This window comes from Chelonoidis abingdonii, chromosome 3, assembly GCF_003597395.2.
Source record: "Chelonoidis abingdonii isolate Lonesome George chromosome 3, CheloAbing_2.0, whole genome shotgun sequence".
NCBI classification, from domain to species: domain Eukaryota; kingdom Metazoa; phylum Chordata; order Testudines; family Testudinidae; genus Chelonoidis; species Chelonoidis abingdonii.
In genome coordinates this window covers 213,595,558-213,616,623 of record NC_133771.1, presented here as the reverse complement: position 1 = coordinate 213,616,623, position 21,066 = coordinate 213,595,558, and the positions used below count along the sequence as shown (strand labels likewise).

At 41.9% G+C, this 21,066-nt stretch overlaps 1 protein-coding gene across 1 annotated transcript in view; it reads right to left on the bottom strand.

Annotated features, from left to right (window-relative positions):
• The window catches only part of XRN2 (5'-3' exoribonuclease 2), an 87,183-nt gene that overhangs the window by 21,889 nt on the left and 44,228 nt on the right, over positions 1–21,066 (bottom strand). The window contains exons 18-27 of the mRNA XM_032790838.2: positions 16,647–16,754; positions 16,476–16,565; positions 15,912–15,984; positions 12,073–12,156; positions 9,804–9,901; positions 9,635–9,714; positions 7,798–7,854; positions 3,322–3,390; positions 3,102–3,236; positions 1,415–1,548 (exon numbers count right to left, since the gene is read on the bottom strand). Of these exons, the coding sequence (XP_032646729.1) occupies positions 1,415–1,548; positions 3,102–3,236; positions 3,322–3,390; positions 7,798–7,854; positions 9,635–9,714; positions 9,804–9,901; positions 12,073–12,156; positions 15,912–15,984; positions 16,476–16,565; positions 16,647–16,754 (928 nt within the window). The remainder of the gene's footprint in view (positions 1–1,414; positions 1,549–3,101; positions 3,237–3,321; positions 3,391–7,797; positions 7,855–9,634; positions 9,715–9,803; positions 9,902–12,072; positions 12,157–15,911; positions 15,985–16,475; positions 16,566–16,646; positions 16,755–21,066) is intronic.

Here is a 21,066-nt window from a genome sequence, read left to right as displayed (position 1 = left end):
TAAGGAGATTAAAAAAAATGAAATCTGTTCAATATTCTAGTTCTTGGCAAAGACAAAGCAAGCAATTAATTTTTTTAAGGCTGTATATAATGGTAGTTGCCTTGAGACATGTCTTATGGTCTTTTTGGATTGAAGCCACGCTTTACAGTGATAGACTCAAAGCGCTCAATCTATTTAGCTTAACAAAGAAAAGGTTAAGGAGTGACTGGATCAGAGTCTGTAAGTGCCTGCATGGGGAACAAACATCTGATAATTGTCTCTTCAATCTAGCAGACAAAGTACAACAAGATACAATGGCTGGAAACTGAAGCTAGACAAATTCAGATTGGAAATATGGCATGAATTTTGAACAGTTAAGGTAAATAACCACTGGAACAATTTACAAAGCATTGTGGTGGATTCTCCATCACCTGCAATAAAATCAAGTTTGGACAGTCTTCTAAAAGGTATGCTCTAGTTCAAAGATAAATTGTTTCGGGGAAGTTCTATGTCCTGTGTTATACAGGAAGTCAGACTACATGATCACGGTGATCCCTTTTGGCCTTGGAATTTATGGCAACTCTACATGCAACAATGCACCTGCTCCAATACTAGAGGACAGTCTTAATATTGCAGATGTTGGCCAGTGGACCCCCGTAACTGTACTTAGTAGCACAGATGCTTGTGTCGCTATCTCCAGTCCCTCCTAGCTAAATCTCTTGGAGGGACAATTTTAGGGAATGCTGATGCTAGATTTTAGTAGTTGTACTTCTACTTTCTGATAAAGCATGTTCATTCACAGATCGAGAAGAGTGTCTTTTCTTTTAAATTAAATTGATTACTTTTCTGTTTTACATTGGCAGGCAATTAGTTTTCTATTTTGTTGTTTTCTGCCAATATAATAGAAACACCATGAAGTGAATTTTTAAAAATAATTTCCTCAGCAGTGATTTAACAGGCTGGCTCCCAATGTAAGAATACAACTGAGCTAACATACAACATCAGCACCTGTAACATTGGGGATTGGGCAGGGGAGGAGAGAGAATGACAAGAAACTGAAAAAAAAAGCATCTGTCTACACCATAGTCACAGACTGGGCACTGGCCTGTGCTGTAATGCACAGTTACAGCAGTTGTCACATTTTGTTTTATAAAATGGTTCCCTCCTCCAAAGCAGGACAGTGGGGAATCTATATCAGAACCCAGGAAGAAGCAGAAATATAATTCACTGTACTCAAGTCTTGCAACTCCTAACCATTCTAAGTGCCTTTCCTATAGTCAGCAACCCATGAACGTGCTCTTAAACCAAATAGCCCTTTAATTTTATCATGAAGAATACTATGTAGTTGTAACAAAATAAAAGTCAGACAGTTCAATTTTAAAATTCATTAAATTTGATAATGCAGGGGGGAAGGGGAAAAAAACAAAAAACTTACTTGACAACAATTTAGGAATCTGTGGTTGGCCACCTAGAAGTGGTCTATATGGGTTTCCCTGATAAGCCCCAAGTGGTGCTGCATTACTATAGACTCCACTTCCTGACTGTCCTCTTTCCCGTGACATTGCATGGCTGTAATGTAAAAGAAATGGAAAGTAGTACAAAAGTTATTTTCTCAATGTCATATTACTAGAACAGCTGCTACCAAGTCAGTCAAATATGACAGCTTCTCCAGCGTACTGATGGAGATGCTCCATGAGCAGTGCAGTAATGCACCACCTGTAAGGGTCCCATGCACAAATGTGAAGCTCACATTTTATGACCTAGTTGGTTACTGTGAAAATTCTCTTATGCCACAGCTTGCCAAAGAAAAGTAGCTTTTTGTTTTTTGTTTTGTTTTTTGGGGGGGTGGGGGGGGTTTGCACAAACAGTGTAAAAGTTTGGGTTACTATCATACATATTCTGTAGAAAAAATGAAAATGCAGATCAGTTAAGAGCTGTTTCATTGTTTCAGTGTAGAAGTACCTTCACTAAGATTTTGAAGTTGGTTTGTTTGGGAATTTTCTTGTATTTTTAATTAATGTTTTAATAAGACATGTTCTCAACATAGCTATCGTTTTGTGACTGCAAAGCATGGCAAGACGGAAAGCGATTCATGTGCACTTGCAGCGAAATAATTCTATTTCCCAGGGTGTGAATGGGAGGAAGAGTGTTGCTTGCAACTTGTCATTCTTCATCTTTCTTCCAGGCCACAATTCAATGGACAGAGGCTCCCACTTCCCTGGCTTTCTACAAACGTCGCCTCTCTCCCTTCCCCAAGCCTCTTATCTATCTCTAGTGCCTTTGTCTTCCTCCTTGAGAAAGAGGTTGAAGCCCAGCTGTTCGAACGGTTGGGACAGTCTGAACTGGCTGTTTGGTAATGTTAATGTTAACCTCCTTTAAAGCATTTTCTGTATTTCTACACTGATAATACTCAATAGTGGCTTGTTAGCTCTACTCATTCTCCCCAACAAGCAGATTCAAAATTATACATGCCTGCCTGTGCACCTCAGCTTAGAAAAGTACAAACCTAACCATTAGTTTCCGATGTATAATTTCAGATCATTCCTTTTGCTTGCAGCATTACTATCTGGGATTTCTAAATACTCAGAAAAATCATTTGGAATTTTGGAGCCACATCATCAGTTAAACTTGGTGAACTGACTTCCATCTTTGTTCGAAGTACTGTCAAAATCAAACGGATTATGGCAGACCACATGAACTTTGAACGAACGTCATTTAAGAAAACAAAAACATGGAAGATATCTCATTTCTAGTTACACAATCTTAACTATTACTTCTGTGTAATATTCCCCTTGTAATTTCCAGTACTTCAAAGGAGTACTGCAGAAGCAAAGTTCAAGAAATACAGCAGGAAAGCCAATTAGAAATACTTTACAGAAAAAATTATCTAACAGAAGAATGTAAGCCTACTATAAAATTCAAGTATTTAAGAACATTTTGAAAATGTAACTCATCAGTACTGATTTTCAATATATAATTGTTGAAGTGACCTACATATAAATACCAACTTTAACCACAGATCATTGTATATTCCTTTATTATTAGAAAAGGGAAGATAAAAGGCATCTCAGCAAAGCAGTTAAGGACTGCTACTTTCACTAAGTGTTTTCACTGCTACTCACCCTAAAGTTCTGAATGCAGACTGGTCCAAATGAACTGGTCTTCTGTCTCGGTTAAAACCAAGCTGGGGCCTCCAAGGCCTGCCATTATTGTTGGTTTTTTCCCAGTCACCTGGCTTCAGAACTGGTGCAGGTTTTCTGAATATTAAAAAGAAGAGACAACAATAGTTTGCTTCTCTATCCATCATTATAAAAATGAAAGAAAAAGATGACAATTACTTACTTTGCTCCAGGTAATACTACAGCCTTGAAAACAAAGTCTTCTTGAAATTGTGGATCTCTGAAATTGATACTAAGAGAAGAAAATATTTGAGATAGTTATGCTGGATATACATTTGGCCTGATACGTAGATCAAACTATCCTAATGAAATAGCAATTTCCTGCATTAATTACAGAAGTGATGCAGCGTACTTAACTGAATTATTTTTTCTAATTGCCAAGTAATTGGTGTGCTGTTTATCCATCATGCCAAAACTTCCAGCAAAAAGTGCAGGCAAGGGCATATGGGATACATTGGCTCAAACAGGCCCCAATATACTCCAGAGGGATGCCTCTCTCCCTGCACTAGATGTCAGCCCAGGAATGGATGTGGAGTTGTTGGTCCCACATGCAATAGGGAAAGGGCACCTTGCAAGCCCTTAAACATGGTAGGCCCAAACCAAAGCTCTAGCTAAGAAGATCATTCATTTTAGAGTTCATCTTCAGGGATCCTATGTACCAATAGAGTGAAAACAATCCTGTGGTGCGGCAGCACATCCACAGGCACCTGAGGAAACGAAGGGGACTGAAGACCCCACACACCATATTTCACATTCTAGCAGAAGTTAGCAATGCACAGGAACAGAGTCAACCTGTGGAACTCCTTGCCAGGGGATGCTGTGAAGGCCAAGACTAACAGGATTCAAAAAAGAACTAGATAAGTTCATGGAGGATAGGTCCATCAAAGGCTATTAGCCAGGATGGGCAGGAATGGTGTCCCTAGCCTCTGTTTGCCAGAAGCTGTGAATGAGTGACAGGGGCTGGATCACTGGATGATTACCTGATCTGTTCATTCCCCCTGGGGCACCTGGCACTGGCCACTATCGGAAGACAGGATACTGGGCTGGCTGGACCTTTGGTCTGACCCAGGAGGGACATTCTTATGTAATGCTTGCTTGGTGGGCTGACTGAGAGGTAAAGAGACTTAGACTGTAAGTCTTTGTTCTGTGCTAGTACAGCACCTAACAAAATGGGGTGCTAGTCCCTGACTAGGGCTCCTAGGTGCTATGTGAATACAAATAATAAACAAGGAAAGGAAGCAAAAAAAAAAAAAAAGAGTAAATAAAGTCTTTTTATTAATCAGTATTTAATATTCTTGTATCTGCATATCTTCCCTCTGGAAAGGGAGGGGGAGGGAGAACTGAAAGAAAGTGCCAACTGTGCACTCGAGGAAGAATCTTTTGGCCAGCTAGTGAAAGCGTTGGTGGGACTCTTCCATGGAATAGTACCATTTCCCCTTCCATTTGATGAAGGACGCCCCAAATCCCATCTGAGCTGCCTGTCGTTCCAATACATGGATATGTACATTGGTTTCAGTGGCATTCTGCAGACTCAGTACTGTAAGCTGTTCAAAGTGAAGGGAGCACACTATTCTGGCTACCCTGGGCCAGTGGAACAGCCCCTGGAATTGGGGAAGGTGGAGTGGAAAGGTATACCCCCCGCCCCCCAAGTATGCTGGGCATAGCTCTGGCACACCTAAGGATATGGCACTCTGGCTCGGCCTTAACCAAGAAAGGCCTGGTGCCAACTGATGCAAGTCATTCTGAATCACCCTGAAGAGTTGTTGCATGAGAAGTGACCAGAGCCTAGTTTCCCATCTCTTCTAGCCCTTGGTGACACAAAGAGTACCTGCCGAGAAGCTGAGCGTCACTCAGGCATCAGAGGCAATGTATGTGTGGGTTAAGCATAGACATTGTTCAATCACATGGAGTGCATCATTTGAAACCTGTTATCTCACTGGCTACCCTGTGACAATGCAGGGTACCCACTGCACTAAAAGGAATAAAGAAAAAGGAGAACTAAGAGGGAAAAAGCAATAAATCTACTCTAATGATAATAAATGTTTGTTTCCAACAAGGAAAACATGTCAGAAAGAAAACCAGCCGGAGGCTAGAGGGATTCTGACTACGTGCTCTGGTGGCTGGAAAGAACTGCAGGATAGTGCCATGGGTCTTGATACAAACTAGGGTCAAAGCCTTTGGTATCTCACAGGAGCACCGCAACAAGGAAGGAAAGGCTTACAGCAGAAAAAATATGCTCCAGCAGGTGTAGTATTTGACATTACTTTTAACTTGTTACTCGAAAGTGACCAAATTCCCATTTGACCATGTCGTCCTTTTAATAATATCCTGAACAGGTGCATCCTGGATATTTCAGCCTTGAACTACCTGCAAGCAGATAGTCCTATCTAACTGAGCCATGCTATACCCTATTTGAGACTAGGGAGTACACAGACCATGACTGATTTTCACTATCTCAAATATTTTATATATCTCCAGAAGTGAAAGGTTACAGGTGCAGCATTAGACAGCCTCTATTGTAATGCACCAACTTAAAGCAAATCAGAATGACCTATAGCATTCGAGTTCTAAATCAATTTACTATCAAGTGCATGAGTAATTCAATCTTTTGTGACTAAAGATTTACCCTTGGAAGATTTGTATGGTTCTGGGAGGACAATAGTATGCTTCATGATGAATAAAGATCATCATGGTTAAGGCAAAGTCAACATTTATTCCTACATATGCTGCAACAAAAAGTAGGCCAAATCAAAAGAAATGTGGCTATAGGTGAAGATTTCACAATGAGTGGGATACTTGTTTTTTCTGTCACTTGGTCTTCTCTGAGAAGACATCTGTCAATCTATACCAACATTACTGGTCAGGCCCCGCTCACATAGATACAGCCCTACGCATTCAAAGTAGGCCCATAAACACTACCAGGTGCCACCAGCCTCAAAGAAAAAGTTGGAATGACAGATTACAGGAGGACTGTCATGCATTAGCAGATGGATTCTCTGTGAACACTCTAATTTACAGATGAAAAGTGGTCCCATTCTCATAGGAGAATCCATTTGTCAGTCTATAGCTCTACTACAGGGACAGAGAAAGCCATAGCACAAAAGGCACAGAAGACTAAGAAGAGGGGGCAGACTCCCTTTAATCATCAAATGAAGGCGTTAAGTTAGAACAGCAGAAAAGATACATGAAAGAGAATGAGCTTCCACCAATGATGGTATTGATTATTTATATTTTTAATAAAATACGGGAAACGACCTTCAGGATCCAGTGATCAAAGGAGTTTTCAGAGGATGCCTGTACTATGGTATAACAGCCCTTTAAGGCTTATCATGGGAGCGTGTGGGTCTGGCAGTGCCTTATTCCAGCATTTTCTGCCAAGATTACAATTATAGGACTGGGAATTTGAGTGTTCAGGGAGAGGAATTGCTCTAGGGAGGGCAGTAATCCAAGACTGCTGCCTCTATTTAGGACCTGAGACCAGTGTGCCCAGTATAGGGTGGTTGGTAAATCCCCATAGCACTTTGGAACTGCTAGGATATGATTACTAGAAAGAGTGTAGAATATCATGTAGTCAAGGAGGCAAGATGGCTGGGAGTCTTGCCCCAAGACAGGGAAATGAATTTTGTCTTCTGGGCTTTGGTCTCTTGAAGGGTCTTCTTATAAAAAAGCAATAAAACTTTGCCACCAGACCCCCTGGGGAGAGTAAAGACGTGGACAAAGAAACCCAAGTGGAGAAAGTCTGTTATACCATAACTCCATAGGTATAAGACCTTTGGTTTGCTTAAGCCCTCAACAATGTGTAAAGTGAATGAGTGGAAGGAAATGAATCCCAGACAGAGGAAAACCTTTTAGACCACATCAGACTGACACTGGGTTTGACTCACTGAGAAATGTTAACTTCAGATGACCTTTGCATAGCACATAGTGCTACAAAAAGGGTCAAGCAGTAAGTGGCTTTCTAAAAAGCTACCCTATTAAGGTAAAACTTAAGAGCCCTAGAGTCATGGAGGAAGGAAAATTTCCTGGTTAAGGTAAAAAGGAGAACAAACCCTTAGAACTACTCTTCAGTTTAACCCTAAGGACAATCTTATTGGGGAAAGCTGTAGGAAGGGTTTCTTACAGATCAGGGACAGTCCAAAGAACTGAGACGCCAACCTATTACACTGCAGTTTAACTTTAAAAAGGGATACTGTCAATTTGACTTTATTGATCTTTACCCTTACAAAAATCAATTCAGTTTGATAGAGCACCATTATAAGCACAATGTCATGAATATTTCCTGCAATATTTTTAAAATGCAAATGAAGATTTTAATATGACATGTTGGATGCATTTTTATTTGTTTATACTGTCTGAAGGACAACTCAGGTTCAGCAACCTACCATGACAAAGTTCATGCTTCATGTCGGAACACAAGGTAAAGTTAACAACATTTTGTAGCTTTGGTTAACTTTAATGTTTTCTTCACATCCATAAGAGATTACATTCTGAAGCAATCTATGACAAGGGACTGATTCTGTAGCAAGTTCAACAGCTACAGAACCTCAGATTACACTGGGCTTGGATTGATACATTTCAGTAAGCAAAAAAAAGCAAAACACCCCACAACCACCAGTACATTCACACAACATTAACTCACCTGATGGCAGAATTCTGTGCCAGATCACGCAACAATGGAACAGGAGACTCTACTGTCCTAATGAAAGGAAAAAAATTACCAGCTTCACTTTCCCTAATTTGAGACTGTTGCTATAATTCACACGTTCCTGTCTGAACAAAGCAGTCTATAACTCACACAAACTGAAGTTTTGAAGAATTGTATAGCTTTACAATTTAACCAATGGCTAGCTGTTCTTACATCTTTTTAACAGCAGTTTCCAAAAGATGCAAGAGTTTCCTTTCTAATTAAAGTAGATTACATTGGATGTACAGTTCTAACTAAACTGTGCCCCTTTAATCCAAGCAGTCAACAACTTGACACGCAGAAGGAAACTGCCTCTGTTATTAATCAGAAGTATGCTCCTTCTCTGAAGATAACAGCAACAAAAGCCCCACTCCCTGCTTCATACTCCTGCCTGTGATCAATTTCAGAGTACTAAATAGCTTACTGGATCAACCTTTAGGTCATCATCAAGTGCTGTGCACCTCCCTGGCTGGGCACAGTGATCACCATCTACTTGTTAGTTCCTTTTGACCAAAAACTGCAGCTTCAGTAAACCAAGACATAAGCAAGTGTGTATTACCACCCTTAGAAAACATGAATTCCAGGAGGAGAATACTTCTAAGTATAATACAGCAATAGATCCCTTCTCCTGGGCTGCATCTATGCTAGGAAATTTTAGCAAAAACTTGCCACTGATTTACAGCTACACCAATGATAGATTTATGAGAGGACTTGTGCAGACAGTGCTTCCATAACTTGGTGCCTTGAGTGCACTACAGATCCCACAACTGCTTAGCATTCAATCTTCCAGACCTCACCTGCACTACCGCTCCCTTCGGTGCAGCTTTAATTCTGCAGGAAATTTTGATAAAATTCCTCAATGTTTACATGACCCAGAAGTGGGGATCTATATTAGTCACTCTTGCATAAGTTACATTAGTTGATCAACACAAATCAGGGTGACTGGCAAGAAGTTATTCTTAGAGGAGCTTCCCTGTTGTGTTTAACCAAAGTTTATCAGAGCTTTCAGCATCTTATTTAAATGGGTTTCACAAACTAACTTAATATATCATTTAAAAAGCTCTGTGTTAATGAATGTTTTAAAAATTACGCATCGAAAGGGTATGCTCCTAATTTACTGCTAGGCCCTAGACAGACAACTAAGCATGCTTTTCTCTGGGTTATTCTCTAGTGAATTCAACAATAGTATGAAAACAAATGATATAAAACTTCAATGGGCATGATCCAGTAAAGCACACAGTGCTGCAACCTCAACATCAGACTGGAACAAGATTCTCCTGATCTACTGAAAGATGATCAGACACCCAAACACCCCAAGATTATTGAAGACAGTAGGCCCACTTATGATCTCGCCCCCACTCCCCCCCACCGCCACTATCTCTTCAGCTGTTAAAGTTTATCATATGGTACGTGGTGCACAGTATTCTCTTCATATCAAATACATAAGACCAGTCTCTCACAGAAGGCAAATAATTAAATTAGGATGACCTCTATTGATTTCATAAGTAATGAAGACACTTTCTTGAGCATGTTAAAGCCCACTACCTTCCAGAGCTCTTAAGCCAAACCCTTCCAAAGCAGAGCAACATTAGCTGAAGTTTTATACAGATAATAGCAACCAGCCTGCTTTGAACTCTAATGGAAACAGTACTTAATTTCAAAGCCAAGTATTTAGAGAAGTCAGACTTTTCTGGGTTTTTGTTGGGGAGTGGGGGAGTTTTGTTTTAGTTCAGACACAGCTAAAGGAAGTATCCTTCAGCAGCAAACAACTCAGACTGAAAGCTATACTCACTGATCTGGAAGAACTGCATTTTCATTCAGAGTAAGTTTTCCCTGGATTCCATGGCACAGTTCAGGGGGTATATCCATTGGCTATAGAAAAAATATTTTTTCAGCTGAAGCAGACAGCCACACCACTCCCTCCCACAAATGCAATAACCTTAGAACAAAATGTAACATACCTCTGTGCTACTGGATTTGTACAGTTCTAAAACAAAGTCACAAAGCAAGTGATGTTTTCCAACAAACAGAACATCGCCACCAAGACTATTTCTTCTGTCTAGAATAGGAGAAAGGGAAAATAGCATGGTAATTCAGCACAAAGGAGATTTAAAGCAGCAATATATGCCAAGACAGCACCATTTGTTGACAGGTGTCTGCATTAGCTCACTCACTCTCTACTGAAAGTTTCATTTCTGTTAAGGAGATACTGTAATGCACACTCCATTGATATAAGTCCAAATTCTCCTCTATGGCTTGGACTTTTGAGGCGGATATGGGTCTCAATTAAGGAAATATTTATCAGCTAATTATTTGCAATGGTGTGACCACACTTGTACAAACAAATCAATGTGGCCCTATCCTCTGTCCACCAGAATGGAGATATCCAATCGGAATTAGCAGCTCATGCTTAGCTCTGACTATCTGCTTTGTGGAGGAAGTCTCCTCAGTTAATGACTTGCAAGGCTGCAAAATATAGATTAGTCTGCTCTTATCCTGTAGAGACCTGTGCGTTAGTATGCCCTAACTTTCCACCCAATAGGCTGAAATGCAGAGCAATATGAAAGCAGGGAGGGGTCCTAGGGAAGCAATCTTTTCCCCAACTAGCCCATAAAAGTAATTTCTTCACCATGACTAGGATCTGAACGAAGGCTTCTAGGTTCTTCTCCCCAGCATCCAGAAGCAGAGGAACTGCTGAAAGGTCTGAGAAGGGAATTGTCTCTATGTAGGATCAAACACATGTGTTGAGGCTTCCCTGGGCCTCTGATGACTAACCCAAGTTTCAGGATTTTTTTCTAAGGATGGCAACATTTTTCTCCTCTGTGGTAATGTTTGCATCTAAGTGCTTTTACCCCTGTTCAAGAAGACTGCCAGAGAGGGAAGAAGATTGGAGTGAGGTGGATTTGGTAGCGCATCTTCAGGTGCAGAACCAGGAGGGCATGAAAAGTTTATTTATGATTGTAATTCTTTTGCAAATGTAAGAATGACAGCTGTTGTGTTCAGGACAGAGCAGTCTTTCACTACTATCTGGATAACAGTGAGATGCATGGAAAGGACTCTGCGTTAGTTTTGTTTGTGGATCCTTTGCTTGTTAGGACTGGGAAAGGAAAGAGACAGAGCCTTCCCATTCTTTGGCCAATTCATCCCCTGGTTACAACAGCCACCTATGGCAGAGGAGTCCCAGCATAGGATGGAAGAGGGACAGAAGTGAAAGCAAGCTGAGAGGAGGCTGTATGGAGGAGATTGTTAGACTGGGGAAGATAAAGCTCCAACCTACCCCCTTTGGAGCATTGGGAAGGAAACTGCATAAGCTTCGCTGCGTCGGAATAAGGCCCTTGGATTTAGTCTCTCTAGGAGGTTTGGGCGGGAAAAAGTAATCTTGACATCCCCCTCCAAACTACTTTCCTCCTTCTCCTGTACTCAGGCATGGTGGCCAACTGTGAGATGTGCCGCCCTATGGAGGTATGTTTCCTGACCTGCTGTGAGAGCACCTGCACCAGCCCCATTCCCAGTCATATTGAAGCCACCAGGGAAACTTGTAGCAACGTGGACCTAATGAACTCTGTTCATAAATGGGTCCACAACAAGAAGCTGAAGGGTGGCACTGACACCAGGGGAGAGTCTATAGTTCCTGGCTGGTTTTTTTCCTCCTCCCAGTTTCTTATCCTGGCTTTCCACCCTGAAGACAGAAGCAGACTGAAAAAGCCACCTTGAGCTGGCACCTCACCTGGAAGAATCCGCCTACATGGAGCTTAGAAGCTGGTCATGAAAATTCCTGTATCCTGATTGGACACAAACTGGCCAGTGGAGAGAGGACAGGTGTATCCTCATTCAGTTTTAACCAGTCTCTCCACAGAAAATAATTGAGTGCATTCTTTTCATTAAAATGTGTTCATCTAGCAATTACTCATTCAGGTAGGGCATATCAGCTCAATCATTTCATACAATAACCTGAAAATTAGATTTCGTGTTAAAATTCTGCTATGGATGTGCTTAATTTTAATAAGTGCAAGTGAAGGCTGATAATTCTGTTTTTATAGCAAAGATCACTCCATTTACAGCCACTGAATTATTTGTGGAGCAAAGGTTGCGGTTTGACATAAGGAAATCAATAGCAGCCATCTATTATATCCTGTTCATTTGAGTTTTAATACTGCATGAAAGATAAGTACACTAATAATGAAAGCCTTAACGATCACAGTCATCATAATGAAATATCATAATTCTTACTTTCATCAGGAGTAAGGTCAGGGTAAACCTCTTCCAGAGCAGCTCTCAGACGGCGCTCATCAACGAATGGCAACAGAGCAACACCTAATTAAAACAAGCTATTAGTACTGAAGCAAAACTTTCACAATCATTGAGCTAAGCCACCAAGTTACTCTGCTTATCTAACAACGATAGATTAAATTGATTTCTTCCACTGAAAGGGAGAAAAAAACCCAAGCAACAGTCAAAAGGATTCAGTCAACACTGAAAAAAAGTTTTTAATTCCAGTTTGTTCCAGAATTTTCCAAATACTTTAGGAAAAGCGTTAAAAAAAAAAAACAACAACAACAAATCCACCAGCACACAAGCAGTTTTGACAAATATGGCAATTTTCTACAGTATCTTACTGCATTAAGTTTGTATCATTGTGGGCCAAGGACTGCATGTAATTCCATGGGGGAGCCCATCCAGGAATTAAGAACAGTACGGGGGTTGGGGTGATTAGGCAAATTTACTCAGGTTGTAACACCTCCAGACAGGTACCACCCTCCCAGGGAGACTTGCTGATACAAGTATAAAATGGATTCTCTAAAGGACAAAGACAACAGACAAAGATAAATAGCCTGAGTTTAAAATGACTCCGAGATGTCCTTCTGATCCAGCAAATTGACAGGAGCTTCTATCCAAAGGGAAGGCCCCAATCCTTAGGGAAGGGCTGAAGGGACTGACACTGATCAGAGCACTTGTGGAAACAGGGGTGGGACGAGTGATCTCTGATAAGCTTAGTAACATGCATGCAGGTTCTTTTATTGTTTTAATGTTTTCTCTGTAACGCTTTCACCTTCAGAGTAAGTGTGCTTGCTTAGGAAAAGCTGTGTGGTAACTTAAAACCATGGCTAATCACACTGTTTAAAGCCTCTGAGAAGGCAAAGCAGGACTGCTCTGGCAGTCTGACTTTCTATAGAAAACCCCTGTAGGAAGGAGACTGGCAGCCTGGAAAAACCCCAGTGAGAAGGCACAGATGCAGGTCTCTGCCTGAAAGAGGTGATGGCTCAGGATCCTAAAACCGGTGCCCTTGGTGGGAGGGGGAATACAAGTGCAGCATCCCTGAATTGTGAGAGCAGCAATCCTAGGGTCATTTTTATATTGCATCTATTTTTACATGTTAACATTGTATGTTATATACAAGAATAGCTTGATTTTCAGATTTCATGCTGTGTTTGCAATGCTGACATTTAATTTTATTTTAATAAACTAGTATACAAAAGTCAGAAAATATGTATGGAATCCCAATTTTAGTCACTTCTGATTATAACCATACTCCACAAAAGACAGAAATGAAATTCTATATACTTAATATAGGAATCTTAACTTTTTAAAGCAATTATTTCATTTAAAAACTTTAATCTTTAGTATTTACTTGCTAAACTGAATTAATTTTTTTTTTTAGAACTGGACAATTTCAGAAATAAGACTTAAAACTCTGATTTATAGTAACACATGGCATTGCACCGTTCCAGGTACCATTACCACATAAGCATCCTTTACATAGTTAAGCTCAAGGTTAACACATCATGCCCCTCCAAACAGGGCTGCCTCCAGGCACCAGCTCAGCAAGCATGTGCTTGGGGAGGCATTGTCGGGCTCTTCGGCAGTGGGTCCCTCGGTCCCTCTCGGAGGGAAGGACCTGCTGCTGAATTGCCACCGAAGAAGAAAGTGGTGTGGTGGAGCTGCCGCCAATCGCAACTTTTTTTTTTCCCCCCCGCTGCTTGGGGCAGCAAAAACTCTGGAGCCAGCCCTGGCTCCAAAGCAAGCAAGTCCACTTCCCTAAAAGGATCAGAACCGGAGGGAGGGTGCATGTGTGCAAAGAGTAACAACTAGGAGAACAAACTGCAAGAGACTAATTGCTAAGGGGATTTACACACTTATTGTTAGTAGAATGGCTGAACAAAGATCCACTGTTTTGCACTCCACTATGAAAAGCGGCGAGAATGAGCCAAGCAGGGCCAGACAGACAGGCAGAACTGCAGGATCTCAATGCGTAGATGAGACAATGGTGTAGGGACGAGGGGTTTAGATTTAGTAGGAACTGGGGAAACTTTTGGGAAAGGGGGAGTCTATACAGGAAGGATGGGCTCCACATAAACAAAAATGGAACCAGATTGCTGGTGCTTAAAATTAAAAAGGTTATAGAGCAGTTTTTAAACTAAGGGCTGGGGGAAAGCTGACAGCTGCAGAGGAGCGTGTGGTATGGATATCCCTTAGGGGAGGATCTATAAATGGAGATTCCCTATGTCCTAATAAGGAGGAGAGAATGGATGATGATAAAATACACCTCTCTAACAACACTTTCAGTGTTTCATTTGGAAGGTTCTATTTATCTCCCATCAATTTTTGGTAACAATCCCACAGGCTATCTTCCATGCCTTCTCTTCTTTCTCTCTCAGTGCTCCCTCAGTGGCAAATCTTATTCACTTTCATGACTTTGACGATCAACTTTGTGCAAATAAACTCTCAAACCTCTTCACTCTCCATTCAAACCCACGTACTTGCCTGTCTTTTTGACATCTCCTCATGGTTGTCCAAGTCCCAAAACCGTGCTCTTTATGTCCTGCCCCATCCCTTGATGATCTCTGTCACCATGGACAACATGATCATCGTCCCAGTCTCTCAGACCTGTAATCTGGGCATCATCCTTGAATAAGTTCAGTCTAGCTCTAGATCCACCATATTCAAGCAGCATCTAGAACATTGCTACTACCTGACCAAGACAGCCTGAATTTCCACCACAAACACCATTCCAATCTCTGTTGCAAACTTAAGCACCTCTCTCCATTACACAGCAACCAGGTCTCACCTCCCCCAGGCCCTATCATGCTCACATAAGCTAGGAGGGGGCTACAGATGGGAAGGTGGTGAGTCAGAAAAAGTGTATGAACCCACTGGAGGTGAAAAGGGAGAGGACAGTGGAGATCTAGGTTCAGATCTGGGTTGTACACACTCCAGAGCCTGTGGAAAGGTCTCTGCACAACTGTTTGCACCACGGGGAATTGTACTTTTTCCTCACTATTGTCTAATGTAAGCAATATGCACAGGAATCATTAGTAGCCATTTCTTCTAGAGCAAAATCATTAGCACCATCTGTAATTAGTAGACCAACTAAAATAACCGAGTTATTCTATACGAATTAATTTTTTTCCCAAGTTAATCTATGTTTTGTTATTTCTGTTTTTGGACACATGGGAGGACACTACAATGACGGAGGGCACGTAATTGCCTAGTGGTATCATGAAAGGGCAATGTTGTATTTAACTGGCAAAACTCCTAACTTAAATATTGACAGAATAATACAACTGATATTTTAAAGACAAAAGAGAGTACATTAAGTACTATACATTATTTCTTCATTCTTAGTTTGTATGTACCTGAAATGTTTCTTTATTGCCTACAGCATTGTTCACAAGGAACTAATGAACTACTGATTGAACAGAATATGATCCATTAATTAAATGCAAAAGGTGACAAAAGACTTAATTATATAATAAGGCTGATAAAGAATAGAAAAATGATTAATCTATTTCTGGCCAAAATTAACTAGTCCAGAATGACTGCTAAAATTACTATTAATCATTGCTAATCCTGGATCCTGAATCATAATTGGCTCTTCACATGAATTTATTTTTAAAAATCTGCTGTAAAATGCTCTTTCCTTCCTTAAATAATGCATTCATATATGATAGTAAATCTCATTAATCATTATCTAATTAAAACCTTTTCCTATTTTGTTCATATTTTTCAGACACCCCCCAATACGAAGATTAAGGTTTCAAGTTCAAATAGAAAAAGATCTTAAATTTCACCTTGCCAAGCAAATTTCTTCCCATTCAAATCAATAGCAAAATCTTCAGGGTAGAAGTCAATTATACTTGATTCCTGCATTTGAGAAAAATCAGAAGACTATTAAGAACAATTAGGAAGTGGATTCACAAGTCTGCATAGAGTTGGATGAACCTTCTCTGTTCTTTGTCCTGCTTAACACAAAACTGTTTAATATGGCTAATGAAAAGGAATACACTGTATTATAAAATACCATCCAAGCTAGAAGGCTGTAGGGGAACCCCGCAAACTCAACAGAGAGTCAAGGATTGACTAAACAAGACAAGCAGGGTAGGATTTTGTGGGAGTTCAGGAGAATGGCGCTAGGCCTCCACTCCTGAAATAATTTGCAGGGTTGGAAGCAGAGGAGATTTTGGTTTGTCTCTACAGAAATGGGCTCAGGAAAAGTCATTTAATATATTCAAACATTTGAAACAAAAAGATTCATGTTTCACAAAACCGTATGACCAGACAAGTAAAACTGTTACTTTCCCCGGTCAGTATTATTCCTTTAAGACAAACCAGTAGCAGAAAGAGAGGATTCTTACTGGATCAGTCATGAGCTTCCGCCATGTTGGTGGTAGAAAGTTACCACTAGCAGCAGGAAATACTCCCATGAGTTGTTCAAGTGGTCTGAACTGCCAAAACAAAAAAGGGAAAAATGTGAGTGACTTCCAATAACCTATTAAAAGACAGAATAATAAATGAATGTCTCTTACCGGTTTTGTACCCTTCTCAAAGTCTGAGGGCAGGTCTGCAATACCTTCAAAGTCAGAGGCAAATGGCGCATAATGGAAAGGATAGTACCACTTCCAGGAAGCACAACCCTAGTTTTGCAAGACAAGAGACTAATAAATGACACAGCTCAGAGGAGATAAATAGTCACATATACTATTAGTGGCTAGCTAAAGATGAGCACCAGTGTTATAGCCATGTGTCACGGAGAAGGTTAAGATTCTGTCAACGGTATTTTTAGTAAAAGTCACGGACAGGTTGCAGCAATAAACAAAATTCAAGGAAGCCCATGACCCATTCCTTACTTTTACTAAAAATGCCAGGGTGGGGACAAACAGACAAAACGGAGCACAGCCAGAGGCTTGCAGCTGCTCCTGCCCTGCTGCTGCTGCTCCGGCAGCACAAGGGCTTACCGCCAGCAGCTGCACCAGCCCTGCTGCTGCTTCTGTGGCAGGGGCTGACTGCTGCTGCTCCAGCCCCAAGGTTGCTGATCCAACCCCAGCCACAGCTCCTACCCCAGAAGTTGTAGAGGTCCTGGAAAGTCACTGAATCCATGACAGACTCGTATCCTTAGTCACAAAACTAGGAAAGTTACCTCCCAGGTTCACTGAAGAAAGAGTTGCTAGTTCTAAATATCTTTTGGAATTGGGCTACTCCACCAAAGTTCAGGTCAAGGCTGAAGAGATGAGTCCCAATAATTCAGTAGAAGGCTATGTGGTTAAATTCAATGGGCAGTGAAGGAGACCGTAGGGACTTCCTGAAGAACTTTTGAGACAAAGTCTTATGTCAACACATCCCTTTGTGCCTGTTACCAGAGAGAGAGAGAACTGCTTCATTCACAAACACATCCAGAAGAGGTTCTCTGAACAGTATTCCAACAGCCACTCTTGCCAAAGTAGCAACCTTACTCATTAAAGTATGACTTTTCCGACATTACAGGCACACTCTTCCTCTCCTCACAATGCATATAAGTACATAGGTAGTTCTAGTCTTAGTTCTTAATCCTTGGTTGTGTATACTTTGTCTGCAGTTTGTGTGTTAAAACGAACAGACGTCACTTTATCAGAAGTAGTTACTACTGAGTGTAGTTTCTGCATATTCCCCTGGAGCCATGTGCTTCTGGAACAACAGAGTTTCAGAACCTTCTAACAAGCCATGCCACAAGCCTTCCTTGCAGCACTGAATGTTTGGTAGCCCCAGTTATAGGAGGGGCATGCAGCCCCAACTGCAACAGTACCTAAGAGTAGAAATCTCAGGAAAAGGATAAGGCAGGAGAGAAGTATGAATGTGTGCAGGCAACTTTCTTGAAGAACTACAGTTACAAGTAACCTCTTCTTGTATATGTAAGGTGGCTTCTACATATCCAATACCTTCCCCAAGATGGTAGGCTGAGGTGCTCTAGATAGTGATTGCTAAGCTGCCCTCTTATGGTATTCGTTTGAGATGTCATGTCAAAAAAAATAGTGTTGTAAAGGTGTGAACAGAACTCAGTGTTGCATCCTGCAAATATCAAGTATGGAAACACTACTTAGGCAGACAGATGCTGTCTTGGTATTAGTTAAATGAGCCATAAGAGAGACAGGTATTCAGACATTATGTATTGAAATCTGCTACTTATTACATAACGTCTTTCTAAGTGGATAAAATTAAGTGGAAACAGTATCCCCTCAACACTGATCCCCTTAAATCTGGGGATCTGAGTGACTTCAAAGTCTTGGTCCCATTTAAGAAAAAGTTTAAAATTCCATATAACCTTTCAGTATGAAGTCATGTCTCCCCAGGATGCATGTGATACTTTGGGGAGGAGCAAAAAGCATAATTGACAACTTTGGAGAGGAAATTAGTATGTGGTTATTGGACAACTTTGTCAATCAAACCTCATAACTCACTCTCCTCACAAGTGTAAATGTGATGAAGAATGCTCTCTTAAGGCAAAAGATGGAACAAAGAACCAACACTCAAGGACTCAAAAGGTGTCTCCATCAACCTGAACAACACTAACCTGAGATCCCATGTTGGGAAAGGATCTTTGACTGATAGAACAGAAGCGAGATTATTTTCATGGCAACAAAGTTTCGCTTATTTTTAGAAAGAAAAGTTAAATTCTCTTAATATTGGGGTTTGGGGCCCAGAGATGCCTGGAATGCCACACATCATGCCAAGTGTGTGAAGGTACAAACAACCTTTGCTGCAACTTCAAAACAGTGTTGCTTTTGTGTACAATAGAAGTATTACATGTACCTCAAATTACATTTTTCCTTATCTTGAAGGCACTGGAACAAAGGGAGGGATTACAAGTGAATTCACTCAGCTGAGAAACACAGTAGTCCTACAGAAGAGTACAACAAGAGAAACTCAAACATCTAGGAATATGGTACAACATACAAAGGAAACGTGGCTCTAAAAAGTCTGTGTAGAGCTTCCCCTCCCTTCCCCCAGATCTTGGGTTATTTTTCTTAGTAGTGCCACTTGAAGCAAAAGTCTACTATTTTAACTTCCAACTACGCCTAAGTAAATGTTGGTGTGTTATTGTACCCGAGGGAGGTCGTCTCTCTACAGCCAATTTTACATTTCTTAGGATTGGCCGTTAGTCCAGCATCCCAGAGGGCTCATAAGATAGTGACAACTTGGTTGAGGTGATCCCCCGGTTGCGGCTGTAGATCATCATGTCATCAAGATAAGCAGCTGCATAGGCTGGGTGTGGCCAGAGGATCCAGTTCATCAACCTCTGGAAGGTGGCTTGGACCCCATGAAGACCGAAAGGCATTCGTGTAAATTGATATAATCTAGTTGGGGTTGCGAAGGCCGTCTTCTCACAGGCGCTCAAACTCAGGGGGATTTGCCAGTACCCCTTTGTGAGGTCCAGCACGCTGATGTACTGGGCATCTCCAAGACGATCTAGGAGCTTGTCGACCCGAGGCATTGGGTAGGCATCAAACTTTGAAATGTTGTTGACCCTTCTAAAATCAATGCAGAAACAGACGGTTCCATCCAGTTTTGGGACCAGAACGACGGGGCTGCGCCAGTCACTTTGTGATTTTTCCACTACCCTCAGTTTGAGCATGGTTTGTATCTCCTTTTTGACTACATCCCGCATTTGGCATGGCAACGGTCTAGTGATCTCGTGTATAACTTCCCCTGGCATAGTCTGTATCTTGTGTTGCACCAAGGTTGTTTGCCCCGGCCTTGAGGTGAAAGTTTTTGGGAAGGACTTCAGAAGACCCTGGCTTGTTTCTGTTGTTCCTCGGCCAGGGTCTCTCTCAACTGTGGCTCTTTTGAGTCAGCGGGATCTGGTGGTTCCAGTCCTAATTCAGGGTCGGGGGGGTGGGGGGTACGGGGTGATCAGGAGCCCCTCCTGCTCCCACCAGGCCTTTAGCAGATTGACATGGTATATTTGTTTTTTCTTTTTCCATTCGGGCTGGGATATTTCATACGTGACAGGTCCGACTGTCAAAGGACTTCCTACGGTTTCTGCCACTGAGCTAGGAGTTTCGACTCCTCTGATAGGAGGAACAGCAGGACCCTGTCGCCAGGGACACAAAGGTCCTCTCCTGGGATCCCTTATTGTAGGTTTGCTCCTGGGCTTCTTGTGCCTTCTATAAGTTTTCTCTTGCCAGGTTCCCCACCTGGGTCAGGCGTCCCTGGAGCTGATGAACGTACTGGAGCAGGTTGTGGGTAGGAGATGGTGTTTGCTCCCAGTTCTCACGCATGAGGTTCAGTAACCCCTTGGGCTGCTGGCCGTACAGCAGTTCAAAGGGTGAGAATTTGGTGGAAGACTGAGGTACTTCCCGGAGGGCTAGCAACAGGTGGGGAATCAGCTGGTCCCACTGGCGCATCTCTTTCGGGGGGAACTTCTGCAGCATATCTTTCAGCGTCTGATTAAAGCATTCTACCAGCCTGTCTGTCTGGGGGTGGTAGACTGAGATCTGTAACTTTTTTATCCCCAGGAGGTCGCAGACCTGATGGAGGAGCCTGGACGTAAAGTTTGTGCCTTGATCCGTCAGGATTTCTGATGGGAGGCCGACCCAAGTGAAGATCTTCAGGAGCTCGGTGGCAATTGTCTGGGCAGTGATATTCTGAAGTGGAATGGTCTCTGGGAACTGGGTGGCATAGTCCAGGACCACCAGGATGTACTGGAACCCCGCAACACTCTTAGGCAGGGGCCCCATGATGTCAATGCTGATCCTCTCGAACGGAGTGTCCATGACGGGCAACAGGACGAGAGGGACCTTTGGTATCCCCTTCAGGGCAGCTCATTGGCAGTTAGGGCATGAATCACAGAAGTCTCGGACTTCCTTATGTACTCCAGGCCAGTAGAATCGGGCCAAGGTTTTCTCGTGGCCCAAATGGCCAGGCGCGGGGACATCATGAGCCAGCTGTAGGACTGCTCGGCAATGGCAGCAG